The sequence below is a fragment of the Gigantopelta aegis genome, chromosome 2, assembly GCF_016097555.1.
Source record: "Gigantopelta aegis isolate Gae_Host chromosome 2, Gae_host_genome, whole genome shotgun sequence".
Taxonomy (NCBI): domain Eukaryota; kingdom Metazoa; phylum Mollusca; class Gastropoda; order Neomphalida; family Peltospiridae; genus Gigantopelta; species Gigantopelta aegis.
In genome coordinates, this window is record NC_054700.1 from 33,076,657 (window position 1) to 33,096,159 (window position 19,503).

Here is a 19,503-nt window from a genome sequence, read left to right on the forward strand (position 1 = left end):
ATACATATTAATAAATACAAAAAATACACAGAATATCAACCAGAGGATTTGAAAGTATTCATAATTAGATTACAAAATATAGAAAGTTTTCTTAGGACACCAGCTTTCTTAGAGTTGAATAATTTATAAAATTTATATATATATTTGGTTTAGACTGACAGAAAGATGGTAAATAACGCTTTTCTTCATTCTTGAAAAACAAACATGTAAATATATAATGAAACTCATCTCCGATATCGTAATTATTACACAATGGACATATTCTATTTTGTAGTGGTACATTTTTCCATCTGCCCGTTTCAATTGGAACGCAGTATCAATTTTATTTCATTTTGACTTATTTTCGTTCTTATATCCAATTAAGGTTCAAGCACGCTGTCCTGGGCAAAACGCCTCAGCTATATCGGCTGTCTGTCTAGGACAGTAGGTTAGTTGTTAGTGGTTGGCGAGAGACAGGAAGGTGTAGTGGTCTTACACCTACCCATTGAGTCGTTAAAACTCGCTCTGGGTGGGAGCCGGTACCGGGCTGCGGACCCTGTACCTACCAGCCTATAGTCCGATGGCTTAACCACGACACCACCGAGGCCAATTCGCAACATCAAGACACAACATTTGGACCAAAAACCGTGGTATGACAGACATTCATATATGACAATTATTTTTTTGAATTCCCTTCCACACCCCACCCACATTTATTTGTCCAATCATTTGGTCACACCGCTAAACTGAACAACACACACACACACACACACACACACACACACACACACACACACACATATATATATATATATATATATATATATATATATATATATATATATATATATTTATTTATCACAATTCGCGGTTAATTAGATCAGCATAAAATAAGATCAGCATAAAAATTATAGCGCTTAGCGGAACACACTCGTCATAATATCGAATTAAACCACAGGAGACCCCGTCAAAGACCGCCAACGGCCCATACATGCACATAATGAAGGGCTGCCATTAACGTGCAGCACGGTGACGCCGTGGGAAAGATCAGGAAATAAAAGTTTATAGGCAGCATTCATGTGTACGCACAACAACAGTTACATTATTGATGACGTGCAACCCAGCACAACAGTCGGTGGATGATTGTTTTCACATAAACTAATAAATGGGTCACGGTCTGCTTTGTCTTTCTAAACTATTATTACATGGAGGGTCATAAACACTGCATATGCAATTTGCCGCTTTCCCCCACAGGCAATAATTTAGATAGGGTTCAAGTGCCATGTCCTATTACTGCTAAGCTAGTACCTCGGCAATACAGAGTTTATGTGATTAGTAAAATAGAGATAACTTAATGACACTGCATAGGTTATTCTTTTTGAAGAACAGAAAAATGACGATTCATGCTTGTATATACTGCCATACAAACAACCGTACTAAGGTTGAAAGATGGTATCTTTGATTAGTTCTTCAATAATACAAATGTAATTAGTCAGTGTGGTAGAAATAAGTCAGTGCCGCCACACTTTCTTATAAACAATCCAACTGTGGCCAAAACACGCTATCCTGGACTGAATACTCAACAAAACAGGGCTTGTGATAGAAACAACCCACTGTCACTACATATCGTACTCTTTTCGATTAAATTTTTTTTTTAAAAACCCACACATTATAATCATGAATATGACATTTCGCAGTTTTCCCAACAGACTGAAGGCAGACTCCACCACGTCCTTTGATAAGCCTTATTGTGAGAATAAGAATAGAGCGCACTTTGTAAGTTAAAAATGATCAATTTCCGATAACCGGCATCGGTGGTGTTGTGGATAAGTCATCGGACATAAGGCTGGTAGGTACTGGGTTCGTAGTCCGGTACCGGCTCCCACCCAGAGCGAGTCTTAACGATTCAATGGGTAGGTGCAAGACCACTACACCCTCTTTTCTCTCACTAACAACTAACAATTAACCCACTATTCTGGACAGACAGCCCAGGTCGCTGAGTTGTATGGCCAGGACAGCGTAGTTGAACCTTAATTGGACATAAGAACGGAAATAATTTGCATTGAAATGAAATATTGTTCTGATCTGTATTTAGAGTACAATGTGTATGTTAGCTTTACATATTTAAAATATTAGCAAATACTAACACTTGACATGAAGATTAATTTCACTTGTAGAAAGCAGGAAATTGCATTTTAGAACATCAATTTTTTAATATTTATCCGCGGACCTCTTTAGAATTGAGATAAACGCGTTACCAGGGGAGTCGATTCAGCTATCAGCTAGACGTTTTAAAAGGACATTCCTGAGTTTGGTGCACTTTTTAAGATGTTATCGACTAACAGAGACTTTTTGACAATTGTAATTACATATCAAATCTATCTTTCTGCATAAAATATTAGTGGCTGTATATTAAACGTGTTTCTGTACCAGGTTAAATTTCATTTTATTTGCTAACAAATATTTTTTCGTACGTACGAAATTATTTGAAGACAACATCCAGTTTGGGCTTCTTACAAATATTAAGACGACCAGAAACACATTGAATATACAGACACTGATATTCTAAACAAGAAAATATATTTAATATGCAAGTTTAATCGTTGAACTATTTTATTAGTCGGAAACATCTTACAATGCAGCAAACTCGGGAATGTCCCTTTAAAAGTCCTGTACATAGTAATTCGACAGTTTGTTATTATCATTCATGACATCTGCAGTTGTAATTCGAACGAATTATTTGATTGGATCGTACAGTTGTTCATTGTAATAACTTATTTCATATAGTCCAGAAATTGGATCCATGACGGTGGTACTTATATATTCAGGGGTATACTCTACTCTTGCACCAGCCTCGGCGGTGTCGTGGTTAAGCCATCGGACATAAGGCTGGTAGGTACTGGGTTCACACCCCGGTAACGGCTCCCACCCAGAGCGATTTTTAACAACTCAATGGGTAGGCGTAAGACCACTACACCCACTTCTCTGTCACTAATCACCAACAACTAACCCACTGCCCTGGACAGACAGCCCAGTTAGCTAAGGTGTGTCCCCTGGAAATAAGCACGAAAATAAGTTGAAGTGAAAAATGTACTCTTGCATACAAATATTAAATTTCGTGAAAACTGCATTTAAAAAGTGTTGCTTTTATGGGTTATGAAAATATAAATTCAGGTAACCTAGTTCCTTTTTGCGCGAACAAAAACTAGAGTACGCAAACTCAGTTTTACGCGAGCAGCGCGCAAACGAAACGATCGTTCTCGCAACTTGCAGAGGCCTGCTTAGAAATAGTTGTTAGGATGAAAATATAATTACTCGCCCCCCACCAAAATGTGGCTCACCTTTGCATACATACACCCCCACTCCAACCCCTCCTCCGTATTTGTTCCTGTGTGCATCTCACCTATTCAAATTTATATTTAGAATTGATGCAGCATTAACACTAAGTGAGAGAACTATACACAATTGAATGCAGGTATTTGTAAGTTTTTAAGAATTTCCCACATGGAGGCGGGGGGGGGGGGGGGGGGGGGGTCATTTCTATATCATCCCTGGCCGCTAGTGTTGCTGTTGACTTGGGTCTATATTTAAAAGTGTCTGTAATGGGCCACAGAAAGGTGCACAATGTTATTATTATTATTATTATTATTATTATTATTATTTTGTTTTTGTTTTGTTTGCCCCACTGTAGAATACACCCGCTCAATTACTAATTTAATTAGTCGAATTGTTAAGAAATATCACGATATTTCATGACATTTAACACACGGACGAATCTAATCACACGATGTCTTTGATGCATTGTTACGGCCCATTTTGTCGCCGGCCCAAACATATTTAACAAAATATTATCATTATCCACTGCACCATGTATATAACTTTAACAGTCTATTCGTTTATAAGTACTTGGATACCCGTATATCTGTATTAAATATATGTATTATTACATAATATATTGATGTGCGTGATTGTATGTGTTTGTGTATGTGTTTGTGAATGTATTTTAATTAATGTATTTACTGTCAACCATCTTGTCACGTGTCTATAACAAAATGTTTATGTATATATTCCTCCTATGCCGTTGTGTAATGGCCCGAGTGTAAATAAAGTCTTGTCTTGTCTTGTCTTGTCGCAGGCCTATTTTGTCGCCGGCGACAAATAGTCACACCTGTCGAACTAATTTGTCGCCATCAAACCCGTTCGATACAATACATAGTTTACGATAAAAAAAAGATTACGAGGTGCATAATCATATTTTTTGTATTTTTATTAACTCGACACACACGCTAAAATTCTGCTTCGTAATGGTTTTGTGCAGATGTTGGTTAGATGTGTGTGTGTTGTTTATAAGTATTATTTTATTGCAGATGACGTGCGGAGTATAAGGGCATCTGTTTATAAAACTCATCTACTAGTCGAACAATCTACTAACGAGTTAAGAGCCACAACGTCAGCCTATAATGTACATATAGCCAAACAGGCGACAAAATGGGACGTAACGACAAAATGGTCGTCAGGTGTGACAATTTTGTCTCCGGCCACATAATGGGCACGCTGACCGAATGGGCCGGTAGGTGTGACGGTGTCGCCGGCGACATAATGGGCACGTTGACCGAATGGGCCGGTAGGTGTGACGGTGTCGCCGGCGACATAATGGGCACGTTGACCGAATGGGCCGGTAGGTGTGACGGTGTCGCCGGCGACATAACGGGCACGTTGACCGAATGGGCCGGTAGGTGTGACGGTGTCGCCGGCGACATAATGGGCACGTTGACCAAATGGGCCGCGTTAACAATGCACTTAAACAGCGATATAAGTAAATATTCAGAACAAATGTATATTGGTGTTAAACTTTATTCCGGTTATTAGAACAACCACTGTGACGTAGGCTTAATGGCCTGCATGGCCCAGTTCCACAAAGCGATCTTAGCGCTAAGATCGCTTCGTGGAACGGGGCCCTGAACAACACTATAGTACCGTTTTACGATGCAATCTTAGCTACTATCGAACTTAGTGACTTAAGGTCGATTTTACGCTACGGATCTTAAAATTTACAACCATTCGACGAAACAATCTCAGTGCGATTGTAAACCCAAACTTACTGCAGTCGCTATCTTAACTAAGGTTAAAGCTTCGTACACAATCAGTATAACATATCCAACGGTAGCCCATGAAGTGGCGACAGCGGGTTTCCTCCCTTAACCATATGTCCGACGCCATATAACCGTAAATAAAATGTGTTGAGTGCTTCGTTAAATAAACCATTTCCTTCTTTTTGAAACTTAAACTTAATATTTTGTTTAAAATTATGAAAAATAAAAACATACCGACATGCAAACTTCGTTGTCTGCTGTCGGAATTATTTTGACAAGGGTCAAGGTTAGTAGCCTGGACCCATATTCACAAAAAGGTGTAAATTTACGTCTACGACTAGCACTTACGTCTGCCGTAGATTTACGTTTACGTGCAAGAAGCACCGTATTCTGAAAGACGGTCGTAAATGTAAACGTAACTTAGTTGGACGTAAATCTACGATTTAACACTTTCACCGGAGAAATTAAAAAAAACGCATTAGAAACGATGGCTACCGGGTAAATAACAAATGCGCAAAACTCAATTTCGTTTGTCGTCTGCTAACATTAACATCGCGAACGGCGAACCATAACATTTTGGTATTGGTGAGGATGCGCGTTTTGGTACGAACTTGAGGATATTTCTTGAAAAGGAAAAGATAACTCAGGAGAAATTGGCCGAGTCGAAAACATCCGTTCGATCACCAACAAAAATATGTTGAATCCGTGGGCGTTCGCCATCGCAAACTGTTGGAACTGTTGCCAGTTTTCGTAAATAATAGTAAATAACGGCGATCGCGCTTGATTTATTATATGAACACGACTTACGTGCAGCGTTAGTTGTAACTGGAGGCACTCTTATATTTACGTCCAACTTTACACGTAACTTACGTTTTCGTTGTTTCGTGAATAGCTCTTCAGTCGTAGATTTACGTTTACGTGTAAAACTAGGCTTACGATGTTTTGTGAATATGGGTCCTGGTTTTTTTTTAATGTGGCGTAGCATTGTAATGATATAACTAAATTTGAATTTAAATGACGCTAGTATTCCAATCCTAATGCTAAAGTCCGGCAGCGAACCACTAAATCCCAAATTAGGTTTGTATTAAGTTTGTTTTTGCGCTGATTATAGTTGTTTAGGACATCTGTTTCACAGATCTGAAGGATGACATCGTGTCACCTTTGGGCATTTTGAGATTTTAAATTGTATATATTTGGCCATTTTATTGTCAGTAACTGGTAATATTGTCCCGGTAGTAGATACCAAATTAAAAAGGATTCGTAACAAATGTTCCGGGAATTAAGTTTTTGAATGTTTTCTAGATGACTCAGACATACCGACCTAAATGAGTTAACCTTTCGAGAAAGTGGGCTTGGCCCACAAAGTGCCAGTTTTCAAAATGGCTGCCATTGTTAACTCTTCACTAATCATTAAAAACGACATGCAATATTGTGTTGCTTCACACCTGACAGAAAGTTAAAACTAAACATTGGGAACCATAAACAGTAATAAAGTTTGACATTTGAATATATGGGCGTTGCTATCATAGAGCTTTTTTCAAAATGGCCGCCTTTATCGGTTCTCTGCATATTCTTTCATGTGTCATGTACTACATTTTGTATATACGCAATGTCTTGTGATTAAGCTATCTTTATTTTCTTTTAAATATAATATGTATAAGCAATCACAGATTGGTCCTTAAGAACGGCGGCCATTTTGGAAGATGTGAATGCATAAAATTTTGTAAACTAAATACATAACTATGAGAAAACTTAATTTGGTGTTTCAAGCTTTTCCTCTTATAGAGGGGGCATCCACATTTTGAGTCTTCTACACGACAGACAAATATAAAATGTGGTGAGAAATAAGAGGTGTGATTTGTGTGTGTGTGTGTGTTTGTGTCTGTGTGTGTGTGTGTGTGTGTGTGTGTGTGTGTGTGTGTGTGTGCAATATTCCATGCCCCTCCACCACCATCCCGGCTACATCAGTGGCTGTAGACCTTATTGCTGGTGGTTGCTAATGGCGTATCTAGGGCGGTATTACTAGTATACTATATTCAGTGGTTAGGGCATGCAACACTGTGGACCCGCTACCGTTTGGGTCTTAGGGTACACATTATTTGATAACAGATTACAATACTTCCTGTACAGTTGATTCCAGGCCTGGCATAGGTGCATCTGCTTACAAGATCATTGCTTCTTGAAACTTTATAACTGGATAGACCATCTTTTGTCTTTCCCATTCTGGACTGTTTAGTAGTGCTTGCAGATATATTTTCCCTAATACTGTTGCATATCCACAACAATTACAGAACGAGCGCTAATAACGGTTTTTTAGGTTGTGCCATTCAACAATATAAAAAAGTAGTGCCACCATGTTTATTCAAACAATAATTGCGCTTCTGGAAAGGTGAACAGTATTTTATCCTGAAGCGTTACATAGGCCAGATGCAACATTATCTCTCAGACGAGGGCTAATTGATGGTCTGGTGTACAAGCATGTATCTCTGAAAGTAACCCAGGGACTATGTCCGATGCTATTAGTTCCATGTTGCTCTTTCGTTTTGAAAAAAAACCCCGTAATTCAAGACTGTCCAAGCGCCTTCCTCGATTTGCGTTTTTCCATTGCAATGCAAGATTATCTGTGTACAAACTGCTTGCTTCAGATATTTTTTCTTGTGATTTATTTTCCAAAGACCAGGGAGTGACACTTGACATCTTGCGCAACCACAAAAACATATGTGTTACATAGTGATTTCCCTAGAAATTAGGCAAGGCATGGTAGACAAAACACTTTTGGGGCATTTTCACCATTTTAGGGGCACTATTTTTCATTAAAAATACAATTTAAAAAAACAAAAAACATTAATGTAATTTATGTGCTTGCTTTAATAAATGAATGGCAAACGATATAAAAGGCATATTTTATTAATTAATAATACCGTGTTGGATGTTTTATAAGGAAGGAAGGAAGGAAGGAAATGTTTTATTTAACGACGCACTCAACACATTTTTTATTTACGGTTATATGGCGTCGGAAGATGTTTTATAAGGCAATTTTAGAATTAATTACTGAAAAAGGCTTGTTTAATCTCAGGGCAGCATGGCGCTGATTGGGGTAAGATGGTGCAACATGAGGCATGGTGCTGCATCATGCTAAAATAAGCTAGCGAAAACACTAGTGTATGTTCCAACATGTATAATCGACATTGTCTTTAAAGGATCCTTTCTATGGCAGTTACATGCTTGTTGATGAGTGCAGTAGATACATAGATCTATGCTACTCATGCCAGGCTTTGTGCTGCCTACTTCTCGGTCTAGTCATGGCAGCTGTGTTGCTTTCTGGAGGAAACCCATATGATTATCATAGTTCAATAACATTTTCGGCCATTCATGTTTTAAATGCGATATATAGCCATGCACCTTCGAAACGTCAAAGTATGTCCCGGGACTTTACTGGGAGCGTCTGTCTCTTGATTAAGCTGTAATGATATCTCCACCATCACAAGCTGCCTTATTTCTAAGGCTTTCTTTCTGTCACAAAATCAATCGCTACTCAGACAATGTATACCCCATTACCCGTATTGTGTAGGTTTATAGCCTTGAATATTTTAGTTATTTGCATTCATATGGTATATTTAGTAGTCCCCTGTTAGACGCTGAACATCATATAACCAGCATTTCTTACACACCCATTGGTGAGAACACCATGCGTTATTTTTGATAACACATAGTTGTTTACACATGTACGTGTGTTAACAATTTTATTACATACGACTGGCTGCTCCTAGGTGATGGCCAGGTCACCACTGCCATACATCCAATGAAAAACTACACGATGGAAATCGATTACATTGTGACGTATAGTTAACCTATCAATAATGGGTCGATGACGCGTAAGTTAGCTATAAGTGCAACGGTTGTAAATAATTTTTAGTCGTAAAAGATGTTAAAATGTGCTTAAAACCTATTTTTTGAGGATATAATATATCCTCAAAAAATAGGTTTTAAGCACATTATATTATAAGAAATAGAATAATACATTCGCCCTCGCTCGTTAGATACATTTTAAAACCAGTCGTTGTAAGATAAATGGTATCTAACGGCCACTCATGTATTATTCACTATAGATATATAATTCAAAGGACCGTAGGCCAATTATCTATCTTCAGTCACTCTTCGAACAATACAATAGTTTAATCATAACACGCACGTTATTACTTGTTAAACGGACAACAGATGAAAGCAACTTATATCCACCCCTATTCCACCCATTCTAAAGCAGCTACATATTATAAACAGAATGGACAGGTTATTGTATTCACTCGGTTTCTTTGCAGTAGAACTCACATGGAATGAGTCTAATAAATCTTGAACAATTCCAAACGAAAGTGTGGCAAGCTATTCCCAGTCATTTTGCAATGCCTCATCACCAGTATGTGATAATGATGCATTGATGACTCATATTTTGTTATAGATTTACTTTCCAACATTAAAGGGACATTCCCGAGTTTGTTACATTGTATAATGTTTCCGACTAATAAATATTTCTACGATTAAAATTACATATTAAATATATTTTCTTGTTTAGAATAACAGTGTGTATATTCAACGTGTTTCTGGTCGTCTTAATATTTGTAAGTAGTCGAAACTGGATTTTTTCTTCAAATTATTTCGTACGTACGAAAAAACATATTTTAGTAAATAAAATGAAATTTAACCTAGTACAAATATTAGAACGATCAGAAACACGTTGAATATACAGACACTGTTATTCTAAACAAGAAAATATATTTAATATGCAAGTTTAATCGTCAATAACATCTTAAAAACTGCAGCAGACTCAGGAATGTCTCTTTAAGTTATTTGTTCGCGGACATAGTCGAACAAAGGGGCGGACATAGTCGAACAAGGAGCGGGACGTAGCCCAAAGGTAAAGCGCTCGCTTGATGCGCGGTCGGTCTAAGATCGATCCACGTCGGTGGGCCCATTGGGCTATTTCTCGTTCCAGCCAGTGCACCACGACTGGTATATCCAAGGCTGTGGTATGTGTTATCCTGTCTGTGGGATGGTGCATATAAAAGACCCCTTGCTGCTAATCGAAAAGAGTAGCCCATGAAGTGGCGACAGCGGGTTTCCTCTCTCAATATCTGTGTGGTTCTTAACCATATGTCCGACGCCATATATCCGTCAATGAAATGTGTTGAGTGTTTCGTTAGATGAAATGAGATGTTCATATTATATCTGAACTAGCTATAACCTGTAGTACCCACGGGGATGTTTAAGTAGGATGTGGTGACCATACACAGGGGTTTTCTCTACTAAAATACGACTGCTATATAGATGGGATACGCCCCTTAGCCGGGGCTATATACACGGACACCGTGTAGGCCTACATGTATATAGCCACTTATGTAACAAATATGGCGACCTCCTTAACGGTTGTATTTATGGAATTCATCTTTGTACACAATATTTAGCACGATGTGTGTATTGTAATCGACTGGTTCTGAGCGCAAAAAGATCTTTACGACTTGCGGCATTGGGTAACTACAAATAATGTCGTCGCCAGTGCAAATCAAAAGTGGACAAGCGGTCAGAACAATGAAAAATGTCAAACCGGCCTTGCGTATTATATTATAGATTGAAACAAATACCTGGAATCATGTATTACCAGAGAGGAAAATAAAATAACTTTCAAAATATTATAATTTAAAATAAATAAATAAATAAAACATTGGTAACGGGGGGGGGGGGGGGGGGGTGGGGGGGGGGGGGGGGGGGGGGGGGGGGGGGGGGGACAATATATTTCAAAATGCCCAAAGGTGACAGAATGTCATCCGCCAGTCTACATTTTGGGATATGTCATTAAACAACAATATCCCAGTTTCGACTGGAGAAAAATCATATTTCTCTGCCGGACTACTTGAAGTTGTGTTTTGAACATTACTATTGAACCTGACTAGTTTTTGAAGAAAATCTTGAAATTAAAAAATATATACTGTTTACGAAATATGGATTTGAAGTGAAATTACGTTAAGATATGTTATATTCATTGTGTACGAAACCAAAACAAGGGGACAAAAAGTGACTGTCGTCGACCGTAATCAAAAGTTTGTTTTGTTTAACGACACCACTAGAGCACATTGATTTATTCATCATCGGCTATTGGATGTCAACGATTTGGTAATTTTGACATATAGTCTTAGAGAGGAAACCTGCTACATGTTTTTATTAGTAGCAAGGGATCTTTTATATGCACCATCCCACAGACAGGATAGCACATACCACGGCCTTGGATATACCAGTCGTGGTGCACTGACTGGAACGAGAAATAGCCCAGTGGGCCCACTGACGGGGATCGATCCCAAGCGGACGCGCATCAAGCGAGTGCTTTACCACTGGGCTACGTCCGACCCTCGACTTTAATCAAGTTAAAGAGGCCGTGAACGGTCGGTCGTCGATTCCAAATCCGCTCGAAACACTGCATACCGAGGCATCCGATACCTTCATATGAATTCCTTGTCGTTGAGTGTGTCTAACTTCATGCTTCTGTCGCGAAGGGAGGGACGCAGCCCAATGGTACAGCGTTCGCTCGATACGCGGTAGGTGTGGGATCGATCTCCGTCGGTGGGCCCATTGGGCTATTTCTCGTTCCAGCCAGTGTACTACGACTGGTATATCAAAGGTCGTGGTATGTTTTTGGGATGGTGCATATAAAAGATCCCTTGCTGTTAATCAGAAACAGTAGCCCATGAAGTGGCGACAGCGGATTTCCTCTCTCAATATCTATGTGGTCCTTAACCATATGTTTGACGCCATATAGCCGTAAATAAAATGTGTTGAGTGCGTCGTTAAATAAAGCATGCCTTTCTTTCTTTACTTCTGTCGCGAAAAACACGCTCCATTCGCCTTTTTTCCTCAGCGTTAATTTAAGATGGCGATATCAAAGCTTACAAAAGGTGCAGACCTATTGTAAATAGTGATATTAAGGTGATTGTAAGATAAGGTCGTTTAGTAAAACGGGCTGTCGATTGTAACCGGTATCGGTGGCGTCGTGGTTAAGCCATCGGACTACAGGCTAGCAGGTACAGGGTTCGCAGTCCGGTACCTGCTCTAACCCAGAGCCAGTTCTTAAGGGCTCAATGGGTAGGTGTAAGGCCACTACACCCTCGTCTCTCACTAACCACTAACCAACTAACAACTAACCCATTGTCCTGGACAGACAGCCCAGATTGTTGAGGTGTGTGCTCAGGACAGCGTGCTTGTAACTTAATTGGATATAAGCACGAAAATAAGTTGAAATGAAAGAAAGAAAGAAAGAAATGTTATATTTAACGACGCACTCAACACATTTTATTTACGGTTATATGGCGTCAGACATTTGGTTAAGGATCACACAGATTTTGAGAAGAAACCCGCTGTCGCTACTACATGGGCTACTCTTTCCGATTAGCAGCAAGGGATCTTTTATTTGCACTTCCCACAGGCAGGATAGCACAAACCATGGCCTTTGTTGAACCAGTTATGGATCACTGGACGGTGCAAGTGGTTTACACGTACCCATTGTGTCTTGCGGAGCACTCACTCAGGGTTTGGAGTCGGTATCTGGATTAAAAATCCCATACCTCGACTGGGATCCGAACCCAGTACCTACCAGCCTGTAGACAGATGACCTAACCACGACGCCACCGAGGCCGGTAAAGTTGAAATGAAACGTCGATGTTAGGAAAACGTTACGGTCGCTACCTTCGACACTTTAACTTAACGCTAAGATCACTTTGTAAACGATGCCACGATCTGTAAGTAATGAAAAGCGGAATATAAAATGAAATTAAAAGTAATCCATTATCGTATTCAAATTCCACAAGAAAATATCTATTTTATTATTTTCTGTACATTATTTATATAATAATAATAATTAATAGATACTGTTTTGTGCCTCGGGATGCAGTCGGTGCTGAAACAGACGTGAAACCAGCCTCCGTGCAGACCCGACGTTGGAAATCGGACATTGATCCGTACTGGGTAACCCGCCGTGTCTGAGGCGCACAATTATGGTGGAAATTACATACAGACGAAAGTTACAAGTTTAAGTATATTTGTTTAACGACACAGCTTGAGCACGTTGATTTATTAATCATCGGCTATTGGATGTCAAACATTTTGTAATTTTTACATTAAGTCTTAGAGAAGAAACCCGATACATTTTTTTTTCGTCAGTAGCAATGGATCTCTGAGAGAGAGAGAGAGAGAGAGAGAGAGAGAGAGAGAGAGAGAGAGAGAGAGAGAGAGAGAGAGAGAGAGAGAGAGAGAGAGAGAGAGAGAGAGAGTGAGATAGAGACAGAGACAGAGACAGAGACAGAGAGATAGACAATAATTAAAAAACCCTTTAAAATAAATACAAAAAAACAACACAAAACAAACATGTATATTAGGATCGCCAGATAGATATAAATATTCATCGATTTCCCACTGTCAACATACGCCAGTTATTACATCGTCAGCCGTTACATAACACGTATTTTCCATTCTATTAAAGCCTATCACAACACAATGTCACTTCATTTACTGTGAACATCTTGAAAGTGTCCATCTTACGCAGCAGCCGTCATAACCATCATTTTCTCTTTTTCCCCCTTTGTGGAGTCATTTGGTACAAAAGATTATTGGCAATTCTCGGTGTTCGTATTCAAACATGGAATAATTTGCTTTTCAACTTAATTTTGTCTGGAGAGTTCGTGTATTAAATTTTACTTTAGAGGATATGTCAGAAACATTGGCAGAACACTCGCAGACGCAATTATTGCTTACTAATTGTGTTCTGTTAAAGTAAAAAAGAAATGTTGACGTTTCTCTCAAGAGAATAAAACAAAACTGTGCTTTTGTGAGGGGTTTTATAACAGAAAAGCAGTTTTCTTGATGTTAAAGGACATGTTTTAGTCTTGCACGCAAATATTGTTACGAAAAAATTGCTTGGTTATTCTATTTAATATAGTGCTACCGCTACCACTAATACACTACGACAACTTAGAGACCATGGGAAACGATAGCCAATGTCGGAAATCACACATGGATCAACGACAAAACAATTATGGCAACAAAAGCAAAGGGGTGTTTTGACACGATCGTGCCGGATATCTTCAATCACTATGGTGTGATATTAAATTCTAGTTACCACCAGTGCTCCATAACTTACATTTATGGAAAGCAGGACCCAAAACAAACAGTCACCAGTTTGCCAAATGCAACTGAAGTTTGGGTGACTTTAAATGTTAATAAACAATGGCGTCAGTCGCCCCAAAACTATTATTTTGGCGATCTTCTTTCTAAAGCATATGAGCCATTAATAATAATACTTTTGTGTATATGTGTTCCACATTAAAATCTTGCTCGTGGTTCGCAAAGCGTATCGGCTAACCGTAATTTGCCAACATCCACTCATAAACATTGTTTTTGTAGACCGGATGTAGTTAGGTGTAGTCTTGATAAAACAAAGACTTCGTGAACAGCACGTGACTACCTTGAACATCTCATTTCAATATCACGTTGGTATCTCTGCTATCTAGAAGTGCGTCTTCAAATTACATTACTTTATTGAAGCAAGGGACGGGACGTAGACCAGTGGTAAAGCTCTCGCCTGATGTGCGGTCGGTCTAGGATCGATCCCCGTCGGTGAGTTCATTGGGCTATTTCTCTTCCCAGCCAGTGCACCACGACTGGTATTCGAAAGGCCGTGGTATGTGCTATCCTGTCGATGGGATTGTGCATATAAAAGATCCCTTGCTACTAATGGAAATATGTTGCGGGTTTCCTTTCTAAGACTATGTATCTGAATTACTAAATATTTGACATCCATTAGCCGGTGATTAATAAATCAATGTGCTCTAGTGGTGTCGTTAAACAAAACAAACTTTCCTATCTAGAAGTGGTTCTTCAAATCGACATTACGTTATTGAAGCACATTTCATATTCTTGCGTATACTTACTTACAAAATTACCTAAGATATGAATATTTCGTGTTTAGACGACATAAAGCAAATATTTCCTTATTTCTTTCTCTCGGTGTATAATAAAGGCAGTATGACGTTTAGGCCAGAAGCATTAGCATATAACCTGGAAATAATTAGTAGAAAGCTGAATTTTTCAATATGGCCACCATTACCATCAGCGATAAATGGGAAAACTCCAAAAACATCATAACTGCTTAACCACAGGATTCAGAACAATGATTTTAATGTGTAAATCCATGTTTGGAGTGTGCCGAATACAATGGGTGCAAATGTGTTTTAATTACATCTGAAATAATCCAAGATGGCTACCAACAAAGCTAAAAATCGGCTGAAAAACCCCCCAACGTTTTCTTGTTTTATATCATTATTTGACCAGTGGACTAAATATGTTACTAATTTCACTATCCTTTGTTTGTTGGGCAACAATAATGTACCCTTTTTGCATTGTAGGAGTGCCTTTTGATGGATTGGCTAGTATTTTTCCATTAGATTTTTCAATAAACAAAATGGCCGCCAACCCATATAATGACAAATATTGAAATATGCATAGCGTTAGCTAAATGGCATTTACACTTTGTTTCCTAATACTATGAATGAAGAAGATAGACCCCCAACTTTCTTATTGTTATATTTATACATCATACAGGGGACACTGTAGTCAGTGAAATGAACCCGTCTCGACCTTGGTCAGATGAAAGGGCTGATGGATATCATGTCTGCTGAGCAGTATTATGCCTTCACCAAGATAAATTCTGTGGAAACTTCAGTGACCAAACAATAGAACAAGATGTGATGTGATTGCTGGAAACCTCTGGAGGTATGGCACATGGTCGAGGAATTACAGACAGCACACTGAGCCAATAGGTGCCCCACTGTATCCCGATCTGTGATGCCTTGGATAATTTTACGGCAGTGCATAGTAACACCTCTGACCAGCATGTGGACTTTCATGCCAGTAGCACAGCCCGAGAAAGAAAATACTATGTAACCTTCCTCCCTTGGCTGGAAGTGCATTCTCCATTCTCCTATGGTGAGCACAATAACTCGCTGATCTGTGTAGCAAGTGGTGTCATTGCTGAGAAGTGTATCAATTCTGATCAAGCTGTTGCTCTTAGCATAAAAGCTGCTTCGGCTGTTACTAGGCAAATGTATGCCAACATGAAGTTGGACAGAGTGACCAGCATCAGTGGTAAAAAAAAAAACCCAAAAAACGTATCACTATCTGTGGTGTTGAGTTGGAAGTGAATAACATATTGTTATTCATGAAGGTCGCATGTATGATTAAGGATAGTTCTGAAGCGTATCTCCTTCATGAATTTGCCAAACAGCCACGCTCCTTATTTGGTAAAGGGAATATGAGGCAAAACACACACAAAGAGTGTTCTTGGTAACATCCTAAAGTCGAAAGTAAGTGTCCGCCTTCAACTTCCTTATGACGCACGCTTCATTCTTGATGGAGGTCACCTCCTCCAAAGCTTACCTTGGCGTACTGATGCCACATATGACCACATCAGTGACCACTATGTATCATATGTGCTTGAACATTATGGGCCAACCTCAACAAAATCTGCTGAACAACAGCGACAAGCACAGCAGAACACATCAGCTGATATAGTTTTTGATTTGGAAATGAAAACCACAACATCTAAAAAGGCTTTTTGGGGAAATGGCAAAAATAAAGATCGCTTAATCAAAAAGTTGATTGGAAAATTTGAGGGAGTAGGTCTGACTGAAGCATAGCAGCACAGATGCTGACTGGTTGATTGCTTCAGCTGCCATGGATGCTGCCCAAAACACAAAATTAACTTGTTGTTGTGGCGACTGACACCGAATTACTGGTGATGATGGTTGCATAAGCCACCTAAAACATGGATCTCTATATGCTTTCTGGGCACAAGTCATTGCAAGTATACTATATAGGTGAAATTCAAGCTGTTTTAGCAACGTCAAACGACGCCTGATGTTTGTACATGCAATCACAGAGTGTGATACAGTGTCTACCCTCTACAATCAAGGGAAGAAGAAGGCTCCTGCACATGTTGATAATGGTGACAACTGGGATTGTTTGAGTGTCATTTCTCAGTCTAACAACATTCACAACTATAGAGCAAGTGTTGGAGAGTTATTTCTGCTAACGCTATATGGAGCAGTTAGATCGAAATCACTGGACAAGCATCGTTATGTCATGTATTTTCGATCTGTTTATAAAGCATCTTTATCTTCATCTGGTTTTAAGTTGGAATCACTCCCTCCAACTTCAGCAGCTGCAAAATATCATAGCTTTAAAGCATACCGTACTGTCCAGCAATGGCAGGGGAAAGAGTTGTCTCTAAATGAATGGTGATGACAATACAGGAAGGGACTGCTTGTTCCAATCGAAACTGACAGGTCTGTTGCTCCAGAGAAAGTGCTGAAAATGATATACTGTACCTGCAAGGGAGGGTGTGGAGAACGGTGGGGCTGTTACAAGGCAGGGTTGGGGTGCACCTTCTTGTGTACTGTTTGTGGTGGACACAACTGTACAAATTCTCATGCTATTGATGCAGAAACTGATGTTATTGATTAGACTTCCTAGACTGAAGCTAATGTAAGCTAATTATGAGTAGTTAAAACTTGGTTTTAATTGCTTATTGTAATCTCTTTTATCGTATATGGATGCAAATATAATCTTTCTGTAGTATATAGTTATAACGTTATGCAAATATTTCTATTTCGGAGCCAAATATTGGTCTCGTCGGCCATTTTGGATTTATGCTAATTAGCTCAACTCCAAGACAAATGTATATAGCTTCTTTGGATTCATCACACGTCAAATATGAATTTACACATTAAAATAATTTTGCTAAGGCTGGTGGTTGAGCAGTTATGATGCTTTTGGAGTTTTCCCATTTTCCCCTGATATGATGGCAGCCATCTTGAATTTTAAAAATGCCACAGGGTAGAATTTGCAGAACTTTGTGATTTTGGCCTAGGTATGGTTTTCTGTAATTTTTTCGGGTGCTTGTTATATTTTGGCTAATGCTCCTGGCCTAGTTGTATCTATCAGCTAGTCAATCTTTTTTATTTAAAGTATTTTAAAATGTTTGTCTTGTCTTGTCGTCGTTGTTGTTGCTGCTGCTTAGTGTTCAAATCAAACTGTGTTCTGTAAAGAGTGTTTAAGCTGAGATAATTCGTCTTACCTGTTTGGTGCCCAGACTGTGAATGGAACAAGGTAGAATGGCCATTTCACCTTCCCTGACCGTCACATTGGTCACGGTGGGAACGAACCGCGGTTCCTGCCCGTACGGGTAGCCTGCAATGTATATACAACATACTACATGTTAAAATTCACCCAGGAATTTAGCCAGGAAGGATCCAGGGTTTCGTGAAAGGGGGAGGGGTGACGTGCTGACAGAAATGTTGATACAAAACAAGTGATCATGAGGGACATCACATATATTGCTGTTTTAATGGGCGGGACGTAGTCCAGTGATAAAGCGCTCGCTTGATGCGCGGTCGGTCTAGGATCGATCCCCGTCGATGGACCCATTGGGTTATTTTTCGTTCCAGTCAGTGCACCACGACTGGTATATCAAAGGCCGTGGTATTTGCTATCCTGTCTGTAGGATGGTGCATATAAAAGATTCCTTGCTACTAATGGAAACATGTAGCGGGTTTCCTTTCTAAGACTATATGTCTGAATTACCATATGTTTGACATCCAATAGCCGATGATTAATAATCAATGTGCTCTAATGGTGTCGTTAAACAAAACAATTTTTTGTTAGTTGTTTTAATACTAACTCGATATAAGCATTCAATATAAGTAAAATGAAATATGGTGGCACAGAATAGTCATCGACACAACGACATATTTAAAAATGTTTTTACGACAAAATTAGGGTCTCATTATGTCTAGAGATTTTGACAATATAGCCATATAACTAAGACACCATAAGGTGAAAAATGTATCACAGCATATTGTAAAAACTGACCCTAACCCCACCCTTAAAGGGACATTCCTGAGTTTGCTGCAATTTTTGAAAATGTTATCGACTAACGGAGACTTTTTAACGATTGTAATTACATATCAACTATATTTTTCTGCATAATATATTAGTGGCTGTATATTGAACGTGTTTCTGATCGTTCTAATATTTGTACTAGGTTAAATTTCATTCGGCTCGGGGTAAAAGAACACACAAAGGGTACATAAAAAGCCATATACCCCTCGTGATGCTTCTACAACTTATAATGTCGAAGGAAGTTCTATGTCACCATAATCAAAAAGATCCCTTGCTGCTAATCGGAAGAGTAGCCCATGTAGTTGGCGACAGCGGGTTTCCTCTCAAAATTTGTGTGGCCCATAACCATATGTCTGACGCCATATAACCGTAAATAAAATGTGTTGAGTGCGTTCGTTAAATAAAACATTTCTTTCTTTCCATAATCAAAAATGTA

General features: G+C 39.1%; 1 protein-coding gene across 1 annotated transcript in view; it reads right to left on the reverse strand.

Annotated features, from left to right (window-relative positions):
• The window catches only part of LOC121388301, a 109,649-nt gene that overhangs the window by 64,777 nt on the left and 25,369 nt on the right, over positions 1 to 19,503 (reverse strand). The window contains exon 2 of the mRNA XM_041519593.1: positions 18,244 to 18,356. Coding sequence (XP_041375527.1) covers positions 18,244 to 18,356 — 113 coding nt within the window. The remainder of the gene's footprint in view (positions 1 to 18,243; positions 18,357 to 19,503) is intronic.